Source organism: Diorhabda sublineata, chromosome 5 (genome assembly GCF_026230105.1).
Source record: "Diorhabda sublineata isolate icDioSubl1.1 chromosome 5, icDioSubl1.1, whole genome shotgun sequence".
Taxonomy (NCBI): Eukaryota; Metazoa; Arthropoda; class Insecta; order Coleoptera; family Chrysomelidae; genus Diorhabda; species Diorhabda sublineata.
In genome coordinates this window covers 18,730,593-18,754,463 of record NC_079478.1, presented here as the reverse complement: position 1 = coordinate 18,754,463, position 23,871 = coordinate 18,730,593, and the positions used below count along the sequence as shown (strand labels likewise).

The 23,871-nt window shown below is 32.3% G+C and overlaps 1 protein-coding gene across 2 annotated transcripts in view; it reads right to left on the bottom strand.

Moving 5' to 3' along the window:
• The window catches only part of LOC130444408 (GATA-binding factor C), a 168,794-nt gene that overhangs the window by 9,518 nt on the left and 135,405 nt on the right, over nt 1–23,871 (bottom strand). For both annotated transcript variants that reach the window (XM_056779527.1, XM_056779529.1), the window contains exon 5: nt 20,529–20,663. In XM_056779527.1, the coding sequence (XP_056635505.1) occupies nt 20,529–20,663 (135 nt within the window). The remainder of the gene's footprint in view (nt 1–20,528; nt 20,664–23,871) is intronic.

The window sequence follows — 23,871 nt, the reverse complement described above, 5'->3', positions numbered from 1 at the left end:
TGAAATGATTTCAGGTTTCTTTTCCGTGTTCAGGAAAAAGTTATTTAGGAAAACATACATGCTTAATATCAATAAAACAGATTTTTTTGTATTTCGGAAAGTAGGAAACGAGAGTTTTATTTCTCGTGTATTTGAAAACTATAGTAAAACAGACACGATTTGCTGGTTTTCTTGGAAACACAAATATTCTCTTATTTAATTTTCTTGTTTTCTATCTAAAAACGTTTTGATTTGATTGACTGTGTGGAAAGTACAACGAGAATTATATCTGGCGTGTTCACGGCTCTTGGCCATTTGAATTTATCCTTCTTGTACATGATTCCATATGCATTTATGAATAGTTGCTTGGAAAATACCACTGTATTAAAAAGTAAACAATCTATACAGCAAATGTTTCAAGATTGAAGACGCTACGTTGTTTTGTATTGGTTTGGTAGCTATCAACAGTGACGTTTTCAGTGAATTTGTAAACATATGGAAAAATTCTTAAAATGGAACAAAATCAGCGTCGTGAAAATGTTTCCATCGAGTGTTTGGCAATGTTTCTCAGAAATAAAGCCGAATTTTTGCGCCGTTTCATAACCATAAATAGAACGAGGGTTTATCACTTCACACCCTAAACAAAAGAACAATCAAAACAATGAACTGAAAAAGGAGAATGAGCTCCAAAGAAGGCAAAGACCATTCCATCTGCATGCAAGGTCATGGCGTCGGTTTTTTGGGATGGCGGTGGGATAATTTTGATTGACTGTCTTGAAAAAATATCAACAGCGAGTATTATGAGAAATAATTGCAACGTTTGGCTAAGAAGAAAGTGTTCTTTTATCAAGACAATGCACCAGCTCACACACAAATTAAAGTTTGAATTGGTACCTCTTGCACTCTATTCGTCAGATTTAGCCCCCTCGGATTATTTTCTTCCCCCAGACTTGGCTCGACAAATATTTTCTAAAATAAAGAGGTGATGTCTGCAATAGATGGGCTATTTTGAGGAGCTAGATGATTAAACATCGCTTGAAAAAGTCTATGGAGCTTAAAGAAGATTATGTTGAAAAATAAATATATGTTTTTAGGCCAGGTACTTCTGAGACCATCCTCGCAATAGTTAATACTCTCAACTTTTTATCCAGTAATTTTTAACCTATCAATTTGATTGATTGATTTTAGATGAGAAAGGGAACTTAAATATACTAACCTTAAACTTCTTGTTCAATAAGAATAGTTTTTTATCAAAAATTGAAATAGTTATTTAGTTTGAAGAGAAGAAAGCCTAGTACAAACTGTCATTTTGATATATCCTTCTGTTTAGTGTGTGGGTTAGTTACTACGTTTATTGAATGAGCTGACTAGTTCATTCTGAAGAGAATAATTCTACGTTTCTCTTTCACATAATGATGGTCTCTATAAATCAAAAAAACTAATTCCAGTTAATAATATTTTATCAATAAAATGTTAGCTACCGAAAAGTCTTGAAAGATTTATAGATCATTTTTCCATGATGTTCTCAGGATTAAACCTATTAAAAGTATATCTTTGTTTTTTACACGGCTCTTCAAACATTCCACCAGATATAATCGATACAAAACTATATTAAATTTCTTTGTATTAATCGAGCAAAATTTCATACTGATAATTAACGAACAAAACTTGTTGCTTTTTACATCTTCGGATGTTTCAGGATACGCATGAAAACTGAAACTAATATAATAAGAATAAATATATAATAATAGATTCGATGTATTCACAAAACTTCAATCTTTAACTAATTATAGACGTTTTGTGGTGGAATGCTCTGGTGGATCTTACGAAATAATCTTAACAAGATAGGTCTTGAAGTTAGTGGTTGAGAAAACGGTCAGTGATCAATTAACGGAGAGGTAGATGTGCCTTCAGGGTTTGAAATTGTAAGGAACGTTTTGTAATCAGTATAAATCAACTGATGGACTTATGAATGATAATAAGAATGAAGTTGAAGCTATAAAGCTACTGTTATGGATTATCCCCGAGATATCATCGAGTATGACAGAATTGTGTGGATGTTCAAAAGAAGCTAAAGTTCTCTCTCAAATTGGGTTGTTTACTAATTGTTGGTAGAGTTTTTGTAAATAGAAGAGGTAAACACGTAAATTATATTAAAAAACAATATTCAATTAAATAATTATTTCAAAAATAATCCTCATAATTAATACATTTATCTACAATAACGTTGTAATTTATAATAGCATCCAACACATTACAGAATATAACAATAAGTAGATTCAGACAAACCGTATTTCCGTCTTTATTCTTCTCATAAGCCTCATTTTCAGTAAACTGGATACAATTGTATTCGAGATACGGGGAGTTTTAAGAGTATCAATGTCCCTTACATCCTGAAACAGACACTTTGGGACTACTTGTACTATTGTGACAATAAGTATCATTTTGGGAACAATTTAAGACAAGTTGTCTACACATCGGCAACTCGGTTAATGATAGACTGCGAATCGGCCCATTTTAGGGAACAAAAACCTCCCTTTTAGTTTAAATGCAGCTTTCACTGCAGATATTATTGTAGGAAATCAGGATCGTATTCAGAAACTTGTGATAGGATTATATGAAAATTCATATTATGAATTCATGATTTGCACATGGAAAAATATTAAACAAAGTCGTTATAAATAATTTATTTTGTATACACACATATTTCTTTCGTATACATGCAGAGGTACTGTCTCAGTATATTACAGCTTTTATGCATTATGGTTTCCATATATTTAAATTTCTCAACTTATTTAAACTTGAAATCGCTTATCTCTAACTTTGTTATTTTTATTTTGTGTACGCATTGATTTCTCATAATTAAATCTTAGCCTTCTTTCTTCTAATCTCTACTCATTTGAATATGTGATAAACTGTATTCTTTCAGTGCTTATCATTCCAATATCACTTATTTCCTTTTCGATGGGAAACTATGAACAGGAAAGTTGATAGCGTATCACCCTGCCTGACACCATGTTATACTTGTATTCTACTTATTCCTATTAGTAATGGGAGCTATTATTCGCATTAGAACATTTGGACTGATAACTGTATATGAATAAATGAACAAAATATGCGTTTTTCGTTTTATTTTCCGTTTTTCCCTCGAATAAGTTATTTTGGCTAGGAAAAAACAAATTTCTCTCAATATCATCAAATCTTCGAGTACGAAAATATTTTCCATAGGCAAAATATTATGTGTGCTACTTAAAACAAACATTTTATAACATGTACAGTACAATTGGATATTTTTACCTATCATAATGTAGATAACAATATTTGAGTGGAGATAGTGATGTAAACTGATTTTTAATGAATGTACTAACAAGATTGTAATTCCTCTCTAGAACTAATCATTCAAATTTTTGGTCTAAATACGTAGTGAAACATTTTCCATGAATTAAATTACATGCATTGTATTCTCCACAGGGCGATTACAGATTATGAATAAAACAACATAATCATAATTAAATTCCATACACAAGATTAATTTGATAATTGCTGACGTTTTTCGGTATAGGAAATTTTGAAGTTCTCTATTAATTTCGACAATTTATTGAGTTGTATAGAGTTTAGTTTGAAGTTCGTCATAATCTGCAATGAAATTTTTATTAAACTCTTCGCTAAATCTACTGAGTATATCATGATATTATTCAATATGAAAAAATTTTTCGAGGGTTATTAAACTTTTCTTGACGGAATCATTTCGTTTATTATTAATATTTTTAAACAGTAGGAAAAAGATGAGGACGCCTCCTTATTTGTCCCCAATAAACTTACTATTAAGCCATCAATGATAGATTTTTCTATATAAATGGCAGCTACTGCCAAAATGTCACATATCCTTGTTATATATTTTTCTAATACTAATATCAGTAAAATTATGTCTGTTTTCAATATTAATGTCCCGAGTGCATGTCAAATTGTCGATAATTTAATTTTCTCGAGTGCGCGAATGCGCACGAGAGGAAATTATGAGACAATTTGACATGCACGAGAGGGCATTTTGGCAGACTATTTCCTGAGAAAAATTTAATTTAAAATAAACAATAATTGTTCCTTTTCTTAAAATATAAAATTAAAACCAAATGATGTTTATTAATACTAGACGAAAATTTGGCACTAGTGCAAATTATCGATAATTTGCACTAGTGCAGTATTATCGCTGAAATTTGATCGTTGCTAGGTAAACATAAAATATTACAACTTTTTGGTTGGCTTAAATTTTTCGAAGGAAATAGTCAATGTAATATCTTCATGTATACAAATAATCAGACCTATTTTCATTTCATTTTATTTAATTTCCTCCGAGATAGATGTAATTAGGATAACGCCTTTCTAACATTTCTATGTAATTCTTAACTAAAACTATACTAACTACTACCACTACTCCAACATTCACAATTACACTGTCTAGCGAGCATCTACCTTAAGACTGTGAAGACGGCAATTTAGTTATCAAAATGTGCGTCAGTAACTTTTATTGTGGGTGTTGTGATAGTAGAAGTGTATTAAGTATATAACTTCTATGGAAAGATTTTATTTAGCCCCAAAATAAGCATTGTTTCAAGGTCAGAAAGCAGCCAGTAGTTGAGTTCATTGAATTTCATCATTTTATCTATTTGTGATATTGTGTATTATCATGGTGAATTGTTTCTTCTGTACAAGAGTTTCTTTCTGGTTTTCTCCTTCAAATGATATCAATTAACAAGTGACTATTGATATAGTCACTTGTTTATCAATTGTTTTTACAAATAATCCATCCAATATCCCAAACTACAGAGGACATAACCTCTCCATCCGATTGTTGTTTAGTTTTAAGTGATTAGTAGTGAATCATGATTCCATAAATAGTTACATATTGACACAAAGAAACCTTTTCTCTGTTGCTTGTATAGTGTATAGTTTAAAATCACCAGTTCGTTGTGAGGAAATATGACAACGTTGATAATACGATATCTGCTAAATTTCTATTATTTCTCTTAATTTTCTTTAATGTTTTTCATCACGCTTCTCAAAAACTGTTCTTTGCTGTAATCGCCTCTTTGAGATATACTCATAGTTGTACATCATTCTTTAGAACTGTTACCATGATAGTTAGGTAAAAGTCTTTGCACCAACGATATTCATATGGTTAAAAAAATGCTTAATCAACTCAGAGAAATCTTTGTTTTCCTTATGTTTTAATGTTTAGAAAAATTAAAGCTCTGTGCCTGTCACTATTTAAGATATAAAATTCATTACATCATGTAACTAAACTAAAACTTTGCCTTGGAATCCCTGGTACATTTCATGAATAACTTAACAACAGACAAGTTTATTAAAGATCATTATAGAAATGGATCATATTGTGAAATCGACACTTATCGTTGGTTGGATATGAGAAGAGAGTTGTCTATTGTACATGACATAAAAAGACAAAAACCGTTTCACTAACCTTCATTTTTGTCATTTGATACACTTGAGTGGTAAATAAATTATTACAGCATTTATTCCTATTTTTTTAATGAACCCAATTGCTTCTGATACAACGAAAAACTTTGGTAGCTTGAGGTATAAGACAGATAAGAATCGTTATCTAACGTCGACTCGACAGGTTATCTGCTACTATACTACAAACGCTGGCATTCAAAGAGGTGAAACAAAACGTTATTGCTTCCATATATCGTATATTAATGAGGTACAATTATTCATAGGCTTTAAATCTTAAGACTAGCGAGTAATTACAGAAGTCAAGTTATTTCATGACTCGCAAGGTTAACATTATGACGGGACATGTTTTTTTTTAATTTTAAAAAAGGATTTATGAACCTTCAATATAAGTTTGTGGTATACAATGGCTGTGCAATTAAATTAGATAAAACTTATCTATATCAATCCTATAAAAACTATAAACCTATAAACTTTGGTTTACGTTTGTCAAGAATACCGGATGAAAAATAAAGCAAAAGAAAGGTTGAGTTCCTGGTAATTCCTGGAACTCAACTAACAGGGTATTTCCCAAGAGAAATTATTGTCCTCCATCGATTGAATTCGACTGCCAAATGGAAGAATAAAATAACGAAGCTTGTCATGAAATTCGTAACATCATAATGAGAGAAAATTCATATTTCTATTTCGAAATTTCCTTTAATAAGCTCTTATCTACCTCCTACTAAATCTCTGCACTTCGAAGTACAAATGACCAAGAGGACACTTTCCTATCCCCCGTTTTCAGTTGCTAGCGATGGTCTACGAGAAGATCTCTCTGAAAACTACCTTGCTTTCCTTGACAATTCCTCTATCGACATTAGGTGACCCCTCCTCCTTAATCCCTCTGAGTCGTTATTGCAGGTTCTTTGCAGTTGTCCTGCAGCCTGTTCACAAGTCCCGCTTATTTAAATTTTTTAAAAATCTACGTACTCTCCGTAAAGCTGTTTGTTCCGTCAAATATTTTTTTGTTCTTTCCATTTCAGTCTATACTATACTACTCTTCGGAATCCACTACAATTCTAGCCTCTGCAGAGGAAAATTTTTCCTATATCAGGGCCAAACCTAAATTATATTTATCCAAATCACAAACAATCCAACGAACCTTTTTCTCTCTCTAACTACAAATACAAGTTTAAGATTCGAAAATTTTTCATAACTTTAAACCAGTTTACTGTCAAATATTGATTGGTAATATTTCAAATAGAATTTATATTATTTTATGTGAATAAATCATTTTACAGTTAGTGTAATATTGATATTTACTCTAATTATATTGCGCTGTAAATTACTTATCCTTTACTGTATCAGTACGACTATTGGAAGGTTAAGACGACAATTAATTTGATTTACTAGGAATCAAAAAATTCAATTAGAATGATTTTGCAATAAATTTGTATGTTGGAAGGAAAATTCATAACAGATAACAACGAATTTTTGAGTACACAATTTCCATATCTATTGATCACAACTTTTATTGTCTTCAATTCTATTTTCCTCTCTCCGATTTGATCAACTCGTTTGTTTCTTTCTTACCCCTTTAATCTTCGTTATATATTCAATATTACCTTTCTATATTTAGTCTTCCTTCACCTATTTCCGCCTTCCACTTTCAATAATGAATATATTTATTAATTCGAGGGCTGCTACTCAAGTTTTTATTCATAGCAACACTGAATATGTCAAATCTGACACATCCATCATAAAGTTTGACAATTTTTTTAAAGTGAACATACTCAGAATGTGTTATCACACGAGTGTTAATTGAGTTTTTCACAGATACTTGAAAGATTATCTTCGTCAACAAATGGAATTAAATGAACATTTTCGTGTGATGATTTTCAATGACTTCCGACGTGAATTGAACCAACAGCAGTGTGCCGATCAACTTTTGGTGAAGAAGCATCATCTCGATCCACTGTGTTTCGCTGGTTTTCCGAATTCAATCGAGGTCGTACTTCGCTACAGGATGAATTTCGTGACGGTCGTCCTTAATCGGCTGTTGTACCAGAAAACTTTAATGATGTGCGTGAACTGATTTGCAAGATCGTCATGTGACATACCGATTAAAACATACTTGGGTATTAGTTCCACTCGCATACATTCAATATTGCAAGAACATTTAGCTCTCAAAAAGGTTTATTCACGTTGGATACCGTATACTATTACAATCATTCAAGAAAAAGCTCGTGTCGATTGGTGCAAACAAATGCTGAAAAAAATTGATCCCGGAGCTTCAAAAGACGTCTGTAAGATCTTTACAGGCGAAGAATTATGTATCTATGCATATGAATTAGAAACCAAGTAACAATCGACTGTATGGATCAGGAAAACCAGTCGTAGGAGACGAATCATTCTCCACCACCACAATGCGTGCTCTCATGCATCAATTTTGTAACAGTCACAACATCGAATTGATGGGTCATCCGCCGTACAGTTAGGCACCCAATTATTTCTTCTTATTCTCGCAGATCAAAAATAATTTGAGAGGATAAAGTTTTTCTACACCTGAAGAAGCGATTGATGAACTCAAATCATGTTTTGGAGGTACCTTAATCGGAATGGAAAAACGACAAATAGTTCACATGCAAAGTGTATTGATCTTACTGGAAAATATTTTGAAAAACCATAGGAGCCATATCCAATTATGAATATTTGTTTTTATTTATCTCGATTAAGTAGCAACCCAAGCATATAATAAAATTATATAATCAATTTCTTTTTGAGATAAAGTTTGTAATGATAATTTTTGTCTGTTAATTTAACGACTGACAAAAAGTAAATTTTATCGGTTATTTTATTAATATATAAGGTTTTTCCTTTTCAAGAATATTTAATTTATCCTTCTTCAATAGCCATATGAATTAAGTATTTTTATACAACTAATTATGCCCGCTAGAACTCTCGACAATTATAACGCTAATAGTAAGAAATTACTGACAAAATATGTTTTAGTTAATTACTACATTGACTTTCCGGTTTAACTATGTATTTAGGTTTGAAAAGTTCGTATCATGATTGAGATATTAATCTTAATTTCGTATAATTTGTTCCGAATTGATTATGTATACAATATATATAAAGCAGTTTTTTAAACTAATTTGATTTTACAAACACTGACAAATTGTACTGATATTTCATCCAATGTTTTTCTTTCAATCCATAATAAGATTTTCCACGAGTTTATCAAAAATTTTTAAGGTATAGTACTTTTTTAAATTTAATAATGAAACAATTGGAATCACAAAAAAATTCCGCAAGTTATAGTATAATGAAAATGTCACTTCAACCAAAAAAATTCATTTACTCTAACCATTTTCCGAGATCAACACCCCTGAGCGCTCCAGTGTATATTGTATTTTCAAAATTATTGCTTAAATTTTTGATAACCAATTGAAAGAAACCCAAACCCACAATAAAATTCAATTAATTTGGATAATGTTTGGTATACACAAGTATCTTATAATATGTAGATGATTGAAATTTCACTCTAATCGGGTGGGAATAACCTCCCCACAAACTTTTTTAATGAATCGAACGTTCAGGTCTAAACATACTCTTTAACTTGCAAGTGTAAGCGGAACTGGAATTCACTATGAAAATGTTAATTAATGTTCTTCCTTGTTCCAGAGTTGAAGAAAGCATCAACTGAGTACGTTTTTCTGGAACGGTTAGTGATATTTAAAGTTAACATACTTCTTGTTACTAATAATCTTTCATCACAACTGACCCAGAGGGAGACCCTTGGAGATCTAAAGTACACTGTAAAAACTAAATTGCCTTAATAATACCTTGCCAAGCTTGTGAATTTTGAGCAGATTAATTTTTGATAGATAATATTGAAGAGTTGACAAGCTGGTTTTAACTTTTGATTGTCACTTTAATATTATGTTAATTAATAATGTATGAAAAAACTCATTTGATTGGAAACTCTTCATTTTCAAAAGACCTTTCCGTGTGCAAACTCTTCTGCAGTTGACAAATGCAAGAGTTATTCACACTAAATAATCAAGTCAACCTTGTATGGATATCTGATAAATCTGGATTACTCGGCAAACCAGTGCGATGAATCAGTTGGCCAAAGATGAGGAGTAACCCTCATTATTGGATTAATTCTGCGGTTTCCCAACCAGCCCTCAAAAATTAGATCGTAGTGAATGATCCAAGAACAACTACAGTCCTTCTTTTCATACTCAACCAGCTGAAACAAAACGCTATATATTTCGAACTGATAAAAATATATCCCTATGAATAATAATCTCCGGAGCATCGAGAAATTTCCTGTTAGAACATATCACTTCTACCATTAGACAATGGAATATATACTCCACACTTGTAAAAAGGGTTTTAAACCAATAACGCACCGCATAGGAAAATATAATGGACCTTTTGCCATCGGAACGGTAAACAACGCCAAATTGTACAATAAATCTTAAGGTGAAGGTGTTATACAGACTCGTCGCACCTACTCTGTACTAACCTTAGGTAATGTTCTTGGATGACTGTTAAGGTGCTCAGTAATTTTGTACCTCTGGCTCTCCACATTCTTCGAAAAAACCATCTCAATTTTCTACAGATCACTGTACTCGAATAAATTCTGTATTCTAATAAAGAAATAAGGTGGTTCGTCAAGTACTACACCAGTAAAATAATTACAAAAAAAAGTTATATTCAACTGATAATGATCAATATCTAATCTCATATTGGATTAAAAACATTTTTCAGATAAAATAATATTTACTAGGTAGTCAAGTTACTATGTCACTGAATGTAGTTGATAAATATAACACAAACATTCATCATTAACTCCTCTCTCATTTCTAATTAGGAGTTTTTTTTAGTTTTGCTATAGGAATCAAGAATGTACACAGAAGCAACAGACACGAAAACCATTTTATCAGAATCTACGATCTAAACTAAATTACCGACAAGAGACTAGATGCTTGTGTCTTCGTCATAGTGTGGGTTCACAATGTCAAGACTTACAAATTACGAAAGTATTTTGAGAAGGCACATTATATTAATAATAATGTCGCGTACTAAAAGCTCGTGTTTCAATTAATAGTCTGTAAGGATTTAAGTTTTAAGATTTATTTTAAAACGAGAAATATGAAATAGATATTTTTTTTTTGAAATACAAGAGGAATGTACAAAATACTCCAAAAATGATATGGAAGGAATTGCTAACAAATAGTTGATATACCTTATAATCTTTGTATTCAAATCGAATTTGCAATAAAGTCAAGGAATATTGGTATATGGACATGAAAGGATATAAATAAAGAAAGAGTAAAATGAATATGACAAATATTTAAGATTAGTTCACTGAATCGTCCAAGAAACTATGTATAGTGAAAAAATAAGAGCAATATGGATGAAACGTAACAAAGACAGAATGTATCTAAATACAAAACATATCAAGAGCAATGCCACTAATTAAAAAGATTGTGATAATTACAATCCTCATCAACAGTACACACAATTGCCAAGAAAATAGCGAGAAAATTAGATATATTAGACTACGTACAGCTGAATGGCCAACGAGAGAATAAGTAATGGAGTTATAGTTGTGGCCGTTAATTACGAATTTTTAAGAGTGTATCATGAAGTAACATTAATATTAGTGGTTTTCTATTACGTTTATCAACAAATATAATAATAACAATCTATTCTTCGTACATACTCAGAACAGTACCAGACCTCAAACAAAAATTTTTATAACTCATTATGTAGGTAAAAGAATATCATAGTTGATATATCTAAGATTATTTACAGAAAAGAAATATGGCTAGAAGAATTGTTTATATTTATGGAGAACCTAAAGAGGACTCGAGCTAAGAACTGGTTTATGCATGCATGTGGATGTAGCTAAACGATATATTTTACATGTCTAATGCTTAAGAAATTCTGAGTTTCTTATTGCATACCAACCTGTTTAATGTACTTCATTCCAGTAATAATTTTTCTTTGTTGTACAACAAACTCTCGTAATCCATTCCTAACAACTATTACCACGTTTTTATACTTACTATTTGATTATTCATACGGTCGAAAAGTGGGAAAAGAACATATGAATCAAATAACCGTTACACATCTAAATGGTATGAAAAAAGCTGCTGACGATGCTCTTACACGGAAAGAAGTTGAAATTTTCCGGCTCTACTCTTTTTCCGGAAAGCTATAATAGTTATCAAGGATGATCGTTAGTTGTTCTCGGTCATTGCGTTTATTTTATGACCGGATTTTGTCAGTAATTCGAGAATTATTTGGGAATTGGGTTTTCCCCACATTGATCTCTACAACGATTTTTTTTTAATTAGTTTTTCGGATCATAACATTCTCCGTTTTACTTAACATTCAATTAACCGAGACTTATAGAGAGAATATGAATACTAACAGTAAATGTCAAAGCATGTACCTCATATCTCAAGAGAAACTTTCATAATTATTGCAAATTATCGCTATCTATTAGGTATACGTTTGTGCTGAGATAATTCGAGGAAAAATGAATTTTAATTTTTTTTTATTTATTTGGTGTTTTATTTGAAGTAACGAATTTGTATGCTTGTAAAAAATGAAGTTAGTTTTCAGCACTCAGCACCAAACTAGTGAACAAAAACAAAAGTCAGTCTCAGTGACGAGTTTTCGCCCGCTAAGGGTTTGGAAATCATTATCGAGAATTAGTCCTATTGAAGTGACTTATTATTTTCAGAAAGGCGAGGAATTGTATTTAAGAAGAAACAAAAAGTTCAACTCCAAAGTTTTAGTATTATTGGCGACATCTTATCGAGGTCATTCTTCAGCATACTTTTATCCATCTGAAAATTCAGTAACTGCCAAAATATGTGAAAAATTAATGCAGTTCATAAAGAAAACGCATCCTAAAGGATATTTTGTGCTTTGGCCAGAAATGGCAACTGCTCATTAAACAAACAAACTTCTGCAGAGTTGAATATTCTGTTTATTGATAAGACTAGGAATGCTACTGATATACCTTATCTGAGGCTAATTGAACGTTTTTGGAAAAATTTTAAACAAAACTTTCATTCTGAATGTTAAGAAGCAGCTACATATGACGAATTTCACATTTTAATACATCATTTAAAAACAAAAATTCGGAAAGCTAGCCAACTGTGTACGTAGTTATATAAATATATGTAATTATAATGTAATAACCATTGTTTCATAGAGTAAAGTGCAAATAATGAAATTAAAACCAACAGTTTTTTGTCCCCACACCCATACAACCATCAGATACATTTAAAATTTTGATAGATGACATAACCGCAGCGAAAATGTCAACCTCCAAAAAGTCTCTTAGGTAATATCGCCTTCGTTAAAATGTTTTTGCTGAAGCATCCACAAGAAATGTGGCAGAAAAAAAATTTTAAAATGAGAGATGAGAAATATCGCAGTGCTTCTTAAAGAAAAAATCATATGTTTTGATTAATTCTGCTGCGATGACTCAATACCATAAATTCATCTAATGTTAAACGGCCCTCTCTCCATGTAATTCGAATGATTTTATTCAATCAGACCCGCAAAAGGCGGTAAAGTACGTGACGCGAGTCTCGCGGTTACATTAAAGAAAAAAAGAAAAACGCGGTTCTTGTGAAGGATGGCTAAAAGTCCAGTGACCGCGACGCTTAATACATGGAATATGTTATTAGTGGTCTCATGACACAATAAGAGGCATTTTGTGTAGGGCCTAATTGGACTATTTGCCGACTATAGTGGCTGGGAATGCGTCTGGAGGTGTGTGTACACATTGCTGGAATCCCGAGACCTTAATTAAATGAATGACAGTAGTAACAAGTGTCTCGAATTCTTTAGACGTGTGGTTATCCGTTAAAGGTTTTATTATTGCTACGGAGGATATCTAGACATCAAAATATTCATACTCGAGGGAGCATATGTATACTATTTCAACATAAAATCAATTTATTTTTTCGTTCTAAAGAACTATATAATGCCATTTATGGGTGTGTTCAAACAAGGAAATCTATTTTCCAATTCCCAGACTAGTTAATAAAAAACATGGCTAAATATTTTAGTTTACTTCTAATATAACTGAAGTTTAGTGAGGAAAAATAAACTTTAGATTAAATCTTATAGTAAATATGATAGAGACAGAGAGAGATTCGTTGGGTATATTTTTGGTGCGATGAGGAAATTTTTATAGAGAGGAAGGTTCATTGGAATTGCCCTGATATAGCATTTGCTTCTCTGCGGAGAGCTAAAAAAGATAGCTCAAGTAATAAAAACAGCAAGATATACGGGTTTATAAGTAAACAAAATAGCAATACATGATTCCGAAAAGCAAAATAGAGGAAGAAAGGAGAATATAAGATGATTTAACATTTAAAGAAGATATGTATTTAAAAACATTAATAAACCTAAATGTGACAGCTCATAAGCTGGAGGATTGCCTAAGAAATATATCTTATGGGAGCAAAACCTATTTACAATAAACTAAATTTGAAATCTTTGAGGGGAAGCTGCTACGAAGAAATCAATCTTTGCTTAGGTCAACGATCAAATAAAGGAGAATAAATAAAGAACAATAACTAGAGGTAATTCAATCCAGACTAAACTAGGAAATTTGACAAGAATTTGGTAGTCTGGAGGTGAAATATGAAGTGGAGCCTATGAGAAAAAAGAAAATGAAAACGATGGTCTTGAGAAAAAGTTGATTTTGCTAAAATACCAACAAAACCGTAAAACCGTAAAAGTAGACAAAGAAAGGAATAAGTGTAAATAAATCGATTTGGTAAAACAAAGCCAGGATAATATCAAGTAGAATTTCATTTATGAAGTATAGATTTTGAATCTTTAAGCCGCTTAATGGCAAATAATAACGGATCACTGCCGGAGAAACGAAGGCTGTTGATGGCGACGACTCACTCTATTCTTCTGTACAGGATGGAGGTTTGGTCCAACACCCTAAGAATAAATTAATAGCGATGACGATGGTATAGAGACAAGGTACAATGAGAATCGCTAGCTCTTACTGGCCTGTTTATGCACAAATTGTTCTAGTGGTAACGAGTTTAATCCCGTGGACCTCCTGGCTTTCGAGCGTAAGAGGATAGATATTCTGAAGTAGCTCAAATATAAGACAACAAACGTGGTCAGAAAAAAAATCAGGTGAATGGACGCGACGCCTAGTAAAAGACCTTACACTGTGGTCCGAAGAGAGGTTCGACTGTGGACCGAAGAGAGGTTCAGAGATGTGAACTTCTACATTACCACTCTCTGACAGGACATGGATACTTCCGACGGTATCTCCTTAAAATGAAGAAAGTACAAACACCTGAGTGTACGTATTGTGAACACGACTCGGGAGTCCCACATATCCATCAGCTCTCCTGGTGGTTCCGTTACTTGGATCCCGCATTTTCGTAAAAAATAGTCCAGATGAATACCAGCATAACTAAAGATTTTCCTTAAATAATTTCAAAATGCCTTGTTATTTCGAATATAAATGGTCATCATTTTGAAATGACAATCATTTTACGGTTAATTTTATAATGCTAGCAACTAAAATAATCAATTGCAAGTATCTATAAATCTTAGCAGCATTTTGAATACACTTGTCATTGTACCTAGTTACTTGCGTTCTTGAAATCATTCATTTCACAAATAATTGAAATGACCAAGATATAAAACAATGAAGCATTATTTATATTTTTCGTTTCTCTCAGTTTGTTCCAATAACATACATTTCGCTGGCTTTCTCAATACGGTTCGACAAAGGCTTGAAAAGACTACAGCTTTGTTCGCGGATCTGATTCCGAATCAGTTTAGGACCGATTGCAAGCGTACTTTCAGAATTGTCATTTGCGTGTCGATGATTTCACCCCCTCTACCTCATGAAGGACAATTTTGAAAGAATTTGAGCCGCGAACAAAGCTTATATTGAAAAATAGAGTCGGATATTCGATATATAAATGAAGTTTTTCCGCTTGTTGGTTTTTTCAGCGATTCGGGAGTGCTGAATTTCAGCGTAGCCGTATCACTTTGACTAACGATGAGCTTTCGAGACAGCCCAAAACTGGGCCCCAGCGACTTCATTGACTGAAGAATTAAGCATACGTTAGTTATCCGCACCTTGAGTGCCGCGTTTGCTCACATTGAACCAAAACAGCATTGAAATAAACATTTCTCAGGCCTTATTGATACAGCTCAAGCAAAATATGTAGGACTTTTTGGGTCGATTTATGACTGTAGACCGGAAAAGTTGTGACAACCTTTTTCAAATAGGTGAGGTGAGGTATTACTCGTATTGCATGATAACATGAAGGGACAAATTGCAAAAGAGCGAAATGAGTGAGAAATAGAGAATTTTATATAAGAAACATAAAAGTTGAACATCGAATTGATTTCCTGGATATTATATGACTTAATACGGATGTTCAATAATAGATATAAACGTTTGAATACCTAAAAAAATTTATCCTAACTGAATGTCATATTTGATAAGTTAATGAAATTGTCAGCGGCGATTAAATGTAATCCTAGAAATAAATTTCTCACTCTAGTTTCTTAAAGAGATTGGAAATTTATTGAACTTGACGTAAGTTTTTTAGAAAATATGGGAAATAAATTGTTTGAAATACTCAAATATATACATAACCTCCAAACCTCACGACTTTTTTTATAAAGAAAAAGTTTTCGAGAAAGAAGTGGTCGATGTCTGTAATTTCCATCAGAATCCAAAAATTTATCAGAAATTGTTGGAATTTTACAAGAAATGTCAAAAAATATTAGTTTTTTTTTGAAAAATTTTCACGAATTTACCCACACAGAGCTTCATTATATTCACACCCTTGTAGGAGGAGGGTCCCAGAAGTACCTGGCCTCACCTATAGATGGCAGTTTTCTCTTGAAAAATACCACTGTATTAGACATTACGTAATCTATAAAGCATATATTTCAAGCTTGAAGACACCACGTTGTTTAGTATTTGTTTGGTAGCCATCGATAGTGAAAGTTTTCAGTGAATTTGTAAACATGGAAAAAAATTGTCGTCGTTATATTATACAAAACTTTTATTTGAAAGATCTTAGCCTATCCAATTTATAAGCTGAACTAGATTCTACTCTAGGTAAGACTGCTTCTCCGTTATCAACATCGAACTTATCAAACATCGCGAGTATAAGTGTATGAAGGTGAAAAATAAATATATTTAATTCCAAAATTTTTGTTTATTCTTTGTTAGGCCAGGTACTACTGGGACCATCCTCGTATCTATCAACACCCAACCACCATACATATAAGCTCAAAAGCAAATAAACTACTAGATACCTAATTTCATACGCGATGTAACAATTGATAACTGTCTTAATATATTTATGCGCCCATAAACTACGATATTCACCCAGATAATGTCCGTCACAATCCTTTGTAAGAGAATAAAAAAAAAACAGATCAAGTGCAGTTATTAGTCTTCTCCGATATACGTCGACCAAAGAAGAATAAGAAGAGCATCGCATTCCGCAGAGCAATAGTAGTGCGATTGTGGATCATAATGACATGTTCCACAGACTATATCGAGTATGTCGACTGCCCCGAGCAGGACTTCAGCCAGTATATCATATATACAGGTCTCCACGCCTACTTTAAACAACGTCGTTACCCAACTACAATAACAATTTGTTACGGGAATAGAACGCGCCACGTAACAAACCGAACACATCAGGTCAGATTCTGAAAGTACGATAACAGAGCTGGGAAGTAACTTTTTATAATAATGTCAAATAGATACACATTTTGTTTAAAATAAAAGTTCAGTGTATTCCAAATACTTTTTAGAAAACGTTTGATTGGAGTTTATAAAATATATAAGAAAAGTTTATGAATAAGTTAACAAAACTTCGTCGTCTTAAGCAAAAACTGCGAATTTCAGGTTGATAGTAGCACGAGTCCTCATCGGATTTAAAATCGAAGCAATAAACATCACCGAAACTTGTTGTTGGTAAAGATCTATGTCTACAAATCCGCAAGCACACATATAACGAAGGAGGAGATTCAGCTACGTTTAAATAAAATGTACTAAATGTGCCAAAAAACATTTAGGTTTTGTCCATATCCTAACCTAACGATAGGGCGCAAATAGATGTCATGAATATTTAGTGGTGCAAAAGTTTTTTCGCAACATATTCCACATCAAAAATATGAATGCAAATCACACACCCATAAAATAAAATAAAGTTTTGTATGTATTCATATTAACGGAAAATAGTAGTGCATACTTTTTCATTCAATTCATCCTTGTTATAATATAACTTGTTTTACAAAATAACTATTCCAGCTCTAGCCGATAATCATCAATATAAAAGAAAAGAAGGACGGAGAAAATGAAGAGTCAGCAGATATGTACGCGTGATAGATATCAGGATTTGGGCTAATCAACCGATTATGCTTTAACTAGATTGTCATTAGATTGAAGATGCTGATAGTTTTAACACCCGTAGATTATGATTGTTCAGGCAAACATCTTTCGTCGGAGTTTGTGTTATCTTGATTTAGATTGTGCGTTACGTTAAACGTGGTGGGATCACTTGAACTTAATTGACTTGTGATTTGAGTTACATTAACATATGTTTTGACGGAATTTGATAGAAGTAAATGGAAAGAAAGAATTAACAGCGATAGAAAATTGAATGGAAACTTATACGTTGTATCGATTCTTAACAGTGATGGAAATATAATATATATCTTGTTTATAATGTTCAAATATAACCTAAAGCAAGGTGTGAAATATATAAAAACACAAACTAAAGAAATAAAGGAAGGATTTTACGAGTATAAACCCACCATCATACCTTTCTATCTGTATTGTTATAAAGCAACTAGAAAACATAGTGAATCATTTGAAAGAAAGATTTATACACAGATTCAACAGAAATGCAATTCCAGTGAAATATCAAATATTAACAGAAGAGAATAGTGAAGACGTTGAAACATACTGAAAATTTGAGATGATAAGTGGAGAATCCTAACTAATATAAGATCGTTAAGACGCTGCACTGGGAAGATAATGTAAGAAAAAATGTGAGAATGCTAGAAATTTGAAATATAAAAGAAGCAATGCTGTCTAAAACATACCAAGGTTTGTATCGCAATAACAAAGTGTAGAACTAAAGTTGTAGTTAAAGAGGTTATTAGGAATGGAATCAGTACTATTGAGGTATTGTACAAATTTATGAACAGAAGAAATTAAACTACTGATGTAATACAGCCTATTCTATTATATAATACTATTAGACAACATGCTGATTCACTTTGAGACAATAAATATTCGAAAAGGAATCTGAAATGAGTCACTATGGAAATATGAGTAATGAATAAAGTAACCCAAATTTTCTTAGATATACCAACAAATAATCAATAGCTTATATAATGATTATAATGATAATAATGATTAATGCTAATATAAAATAATAAACCAGAAGAAATTATCAAACAATTGAATGAAAAAAGAAGTTTAAACAACAGCTAATACTCCCTGTGACCCTGCATTACAGCATGCTCCCAACCAGAAGAAGATTCCGAAGTTCCTGTATGGCCTTTTATCGCAGATTCAGATCGTGAATAGCTTTTTGTTACTTATACATGTCTATATGATTCAGATCAGGTGACCTGGGTGGCAGTGGTAGATGAAGAAAACCTTGGTTGTCTATTTCTTCTAAAACCCCGTAAGTTCGATGTTGTCTTACATTATCATCTATTAAAATGAGCTAAGTACCTAAAGCAGCATGAAACGGTGGCAGCACATTGGCTACCACTTGATTGTAATCAGTTCAGTACATCCATTAAGACAAATTCGAGAAATAACGAGAATCTCTGCCTTTCTTTGTTGTCTAAACGCAGGTTATGTTCTACCTTAGAAATCGCCTGTAACTTCAATAAGCATTACAAATTCTACTTATTGTTAATATCGATATATCGATTTCAAAGAGCCGTAAGTCCCAGATAACGATCATTAAGTTTGATTGGGTCTTCCAGCTCTTCGTGTCTCGGGAACAGTTACAGTTTCCTGGATTGCACATCTTCAAAAATCAATAACCCGCGAAGAACCTTCGCTGGTTAATGTTATTCATAGCAATATTATCATCGTTCAAAATTCTCTTACAAATAAAAATAATCAATTTTGATTTTTATTATATGCTTCTGCTTATTCTGCTTTTCACATATCAAAAACTTTAAATGAAAATATTTCCAAAAATTAACATCAAAAACATAAAAGTCATACTTATAGCAAATTTCAATAAATAATTTCGAACAATTCAATTCCGCATAGAACTTATCTTTTAAAAATAGATAATATATCAAATAGAAAGAGAAAAAGGTTAAATGGAATAAAAGATATTCAAGAACTATCTGGCTGGATGTTTATAATGATGACATTAGATTGTGAAACGATTCTAGAATTACAAACTAATCTACATTTTGGAATAAGATCAGTGAAAAGTTCCTTATTTAAATTTGAAATGTGAAAACGTAGAAATATGGAAGGATGAAGAATTAAGATAATTTTTTCATCAATAGGAATATATTTAGTGTAAAATGAAAATCTGAAGAAATATCATAGCAAATAAAAATCTAAATAATCAAGAATATTTTTCTAAAATATATTATTAAACAATATCATTAAATATTATCAATTTTTAATAAAAGGTAACTTTGCTAGCTTGAGATATCAATTTTTTTTATTTTTATATCAAATTTTTCTGAAGATTTGCCAACACTCTTTTCACTGTTAAATTATAAAACACGACCAACTTAAAGGCGATGTCTAATAAAATATAGCAACGTTGTCAACATTACTTTTAATATTATGTAATAGGGATTCTACAATGTTAAGAATAATAGAGAAACGCCAAGTCCGTATATCCAATCCACTCACGACACGCGAACCTATACATTTATAGAGTGTGAGAATATCACCAGCAAAGACAACACAAAGACATATATACTGGGTGGAATAAGACTCATGAGAGTATAGAACTATCAGATAGATTTATGTTACTTACGTTGTGTAGTTTATAGTACAGTCCGCAGGCATTACAAACTGGCTCCCCGTTCTGATTTCGCCTCCAAAGGGTCGTAGTCGTGGTTTTGCAATTCGCACAACTAGTTCCCGCTCTTCTCGCTGCGCTTTGTAAACTCTGAAACAAATTCGGTATAGGTTAAGATATCATTCTATTCGGAATTAACTAACAAATTATAATTCAAATTAGCCGCAGTAACAAAGGAATATGAAATATTTAAATACTCCAACACTGAAAATTTACAGCATTCTTGAAGGTTAATAGGGCACTTGATCTATTTCAATACGTACCAAGCGCTCCACCTCTACATTTGTAAATATTACATTGTTGCCCGGTATTTAACTCATTTCATCAACAACGTTTCGAATGGTTTGGGCTTGATATATTTTCTATTAACTTTAATTAGAGTATTATTGTTGTGTGTCACTGACACTGTAGGTACGTCCACGATAGTGCGCGTTCATTTAAATGAAACAAAATAAACGAAGCCGCTACAAAGATCAAAATACCTTATGTTGCTTGATTGCAGGCAAAGTAAATGGAACTAAGACAATATACACAGTATTAAAACTTTAACTGCTATCATACAGTTGAAGACGTAGTAGTGGAGCTTCCTAATGAATATATTTTAAGAGTTTCAAACTAATTATATTTGAATAAAATTCACATTCTAACAAAAAAGTTTTTAGACATTATTCGGGATGACTTCTACATGTTTTACTATGATCTTTTCCTTCCAGAAAAGCTTAGATACTGCTAGAGCCAATTGTGTCAAACTCCTTTTTTTTACTATGTTTCTTCCACGGACTAGTAAATTGTTTAATTTTGTTTCCGAACTGCTGTCAGTTTACGGAAATAACATCACTACATGATAATTCTATTACTTCAAATCTCTTCTCCTAATATCTCTATCCATACTTGTTCCGTTTTTTCATCTCCGTGGTGTTTAAACCAAAATTTACTTGTATAATAATCTTGCGCACATAATTATTAGTGTTATCATTTTTTTGCGGTCAATTTAGATCAAAAAGGTAGTAGGAGTCTTCATATTAAACAGAAAGTGTAACAGCTTGCACAATTAACCAATCTTTGAAATAGTTAACAGCCAAAAAAACAATAGACTGATCATTGATTCAATCTTGAACGTGAAGCGGTGTAGTTCACTTGGCAACCGATAAAAATAATAACCTATTCGTTATTGCTTTTGAAGAATTTGTAGTACGTATTCCTTAAAAAATTATCAAATATCGTTCAAACAGTTTGATAAAAAATAAACATTCCATTTATAAATCCAAAAAATCCCTTACAACAAATTACCTTGGATCTCCACCACTGCTACCCGTTCAAATAATACAACAGCCAAAAGATTGTAGATCCGAACGCCTGAGTGTACTCCACTACTTGTGTCACCAACGTAAACCTATTGTCAGCTTTAATTGGATGGCGATCTTGAGACGATAAGAGATTCCCGCGCTTTTAGGGTCAAAATCGCGTATACTGCAGACACAGGACGTAAAATAGCACGGAATAACTTCAGCTAAGTAAGTAAAAGCGTACAGTGTACGCAACTATAGTCCTTCGAGCCAGACAGTCCCCCAATCAACGTCGACCGTGATTGATTAGAAGATAAATAGATTTGATTGTTGTCGGGGTGGGATTCGTTTTTGTAAGAATAAACGTTTGGCAATAAAGATTAAGACAGAATATTCTGTCACATGGGAAAGGACGAGAAACTACTGGTGAGGTTGAATGGAAGATGTATCAAATAACAATTTAAATTGATATCACGTACAAGAGTTAACTTCTCATGAGTAGTTTTACATTTCAAATAATTCTATTTATGAAGTCTTTTTGCTGGTTTACATTTTTATCATGTACTTGATCGGCTGGATTTTGGTTTTTTAATTGATCAAATCTTCTTCATAAAAGTTTAACTATACTGGCATATCCTACGTCAGTCTTAACTGCTTTCCCAGTTCGAGAATATTAAGGTCTCTTGTCAAACCAGTAGCAGTAAAGATCATATAAAGTATCTATGAGAAGAATTATGAGTTTATTTCTGAAATGTGTTTCATTAACGGTCAGAAGAAAATTATATTATAATGTCTGTAATAATGATCAATGAAATTAGTAGGGCCATGAATGCAAAGTAGTGGAAATACCGACCGTCTTAGAAAATAATAGGAAGAACTTTTTATCCATTCATTGGTAAAACTAGGAGAGTGTGGCTACGGGTTTTATAGATTATAATTGAGGCAGTGTGTTCAAGATTGCTTAAGACGGATTGCAAAACCAAATCATTCTCAAAACTCCTTACCTGGAAATAACTGGTGCGTAATGTTCGAAAATAGATGCCAAAATGAAATTAGTCGACGTGTGGTAGAACATTTACCAAAGAACCGCGCATTAGCAGGTACAGAGGAAGTCATTCACCTCAACGTCTAGTATTTACGCCTAGCTTTCTGCTATAAACGTTATCAATTGTGTCAGAAAATTCTGTTGGTATAATTAGCTACATTAATGAAATTAAATTCCAACAACACCTAAGAAATTTCTGGGACTTGCCTCATTAACTCTTTTAATGTTCAGTGATTCTTTTAATAGGAAACGGTATGAAGAAAATTTGCAGGAAGTTTGACAGATTTAGGTGTTTATAAAATAATTCTCAATAAAATAAAAATAAAATAAAGTACTGAAGAAAAAATCCAGGAAAAAAAGAAGCAGGAGTCCTTGAAACATGCTCTTGTAGATGATTCTAGCTCTGACAGCGACGTACCTGTGGTGTAAGTAGATAATAAAAACGATGTAGATGAAGCTGAGCAGAACAAGTGGAAGTTTTGATATGCACTTTATTGAGAAAGTTTTAAATATAAACGTAGATAAGGTTGATGCGGAATTTCTTAGGCCATGCAACCTTTATTTTGTTTAACCTAATGTGTCAGATCAAGCGCAGATTTTTTCAGTGGATGTCGTCCAAGTGTTAAAACACACACATATTTAAAGAGGCAGACGTGAGCCTGTCTGTCAAATCGACAACTGCTTCACTTTACAAGGAGTGTCAATGTTATTCATACCTAGAGATAATAGAGGTGAAGAATATCTGTAAATACAAAAAACTCAGCATACAGAGGACACAGAAGGTCAACATATTAAGAAAGAAAGAACAATATATGAGGTCAGCATAACCTAAAAATGAGAGATTTCTCCTTATGTATCCTAGTTTTTTTATTGCAGATTTAGATTAGTGTGAGTGTAGAACCTCTTCGCATTACATTGGGATCGTGATGTAAACTAGTTATAATAATAATGGTGTGTATATTTTATC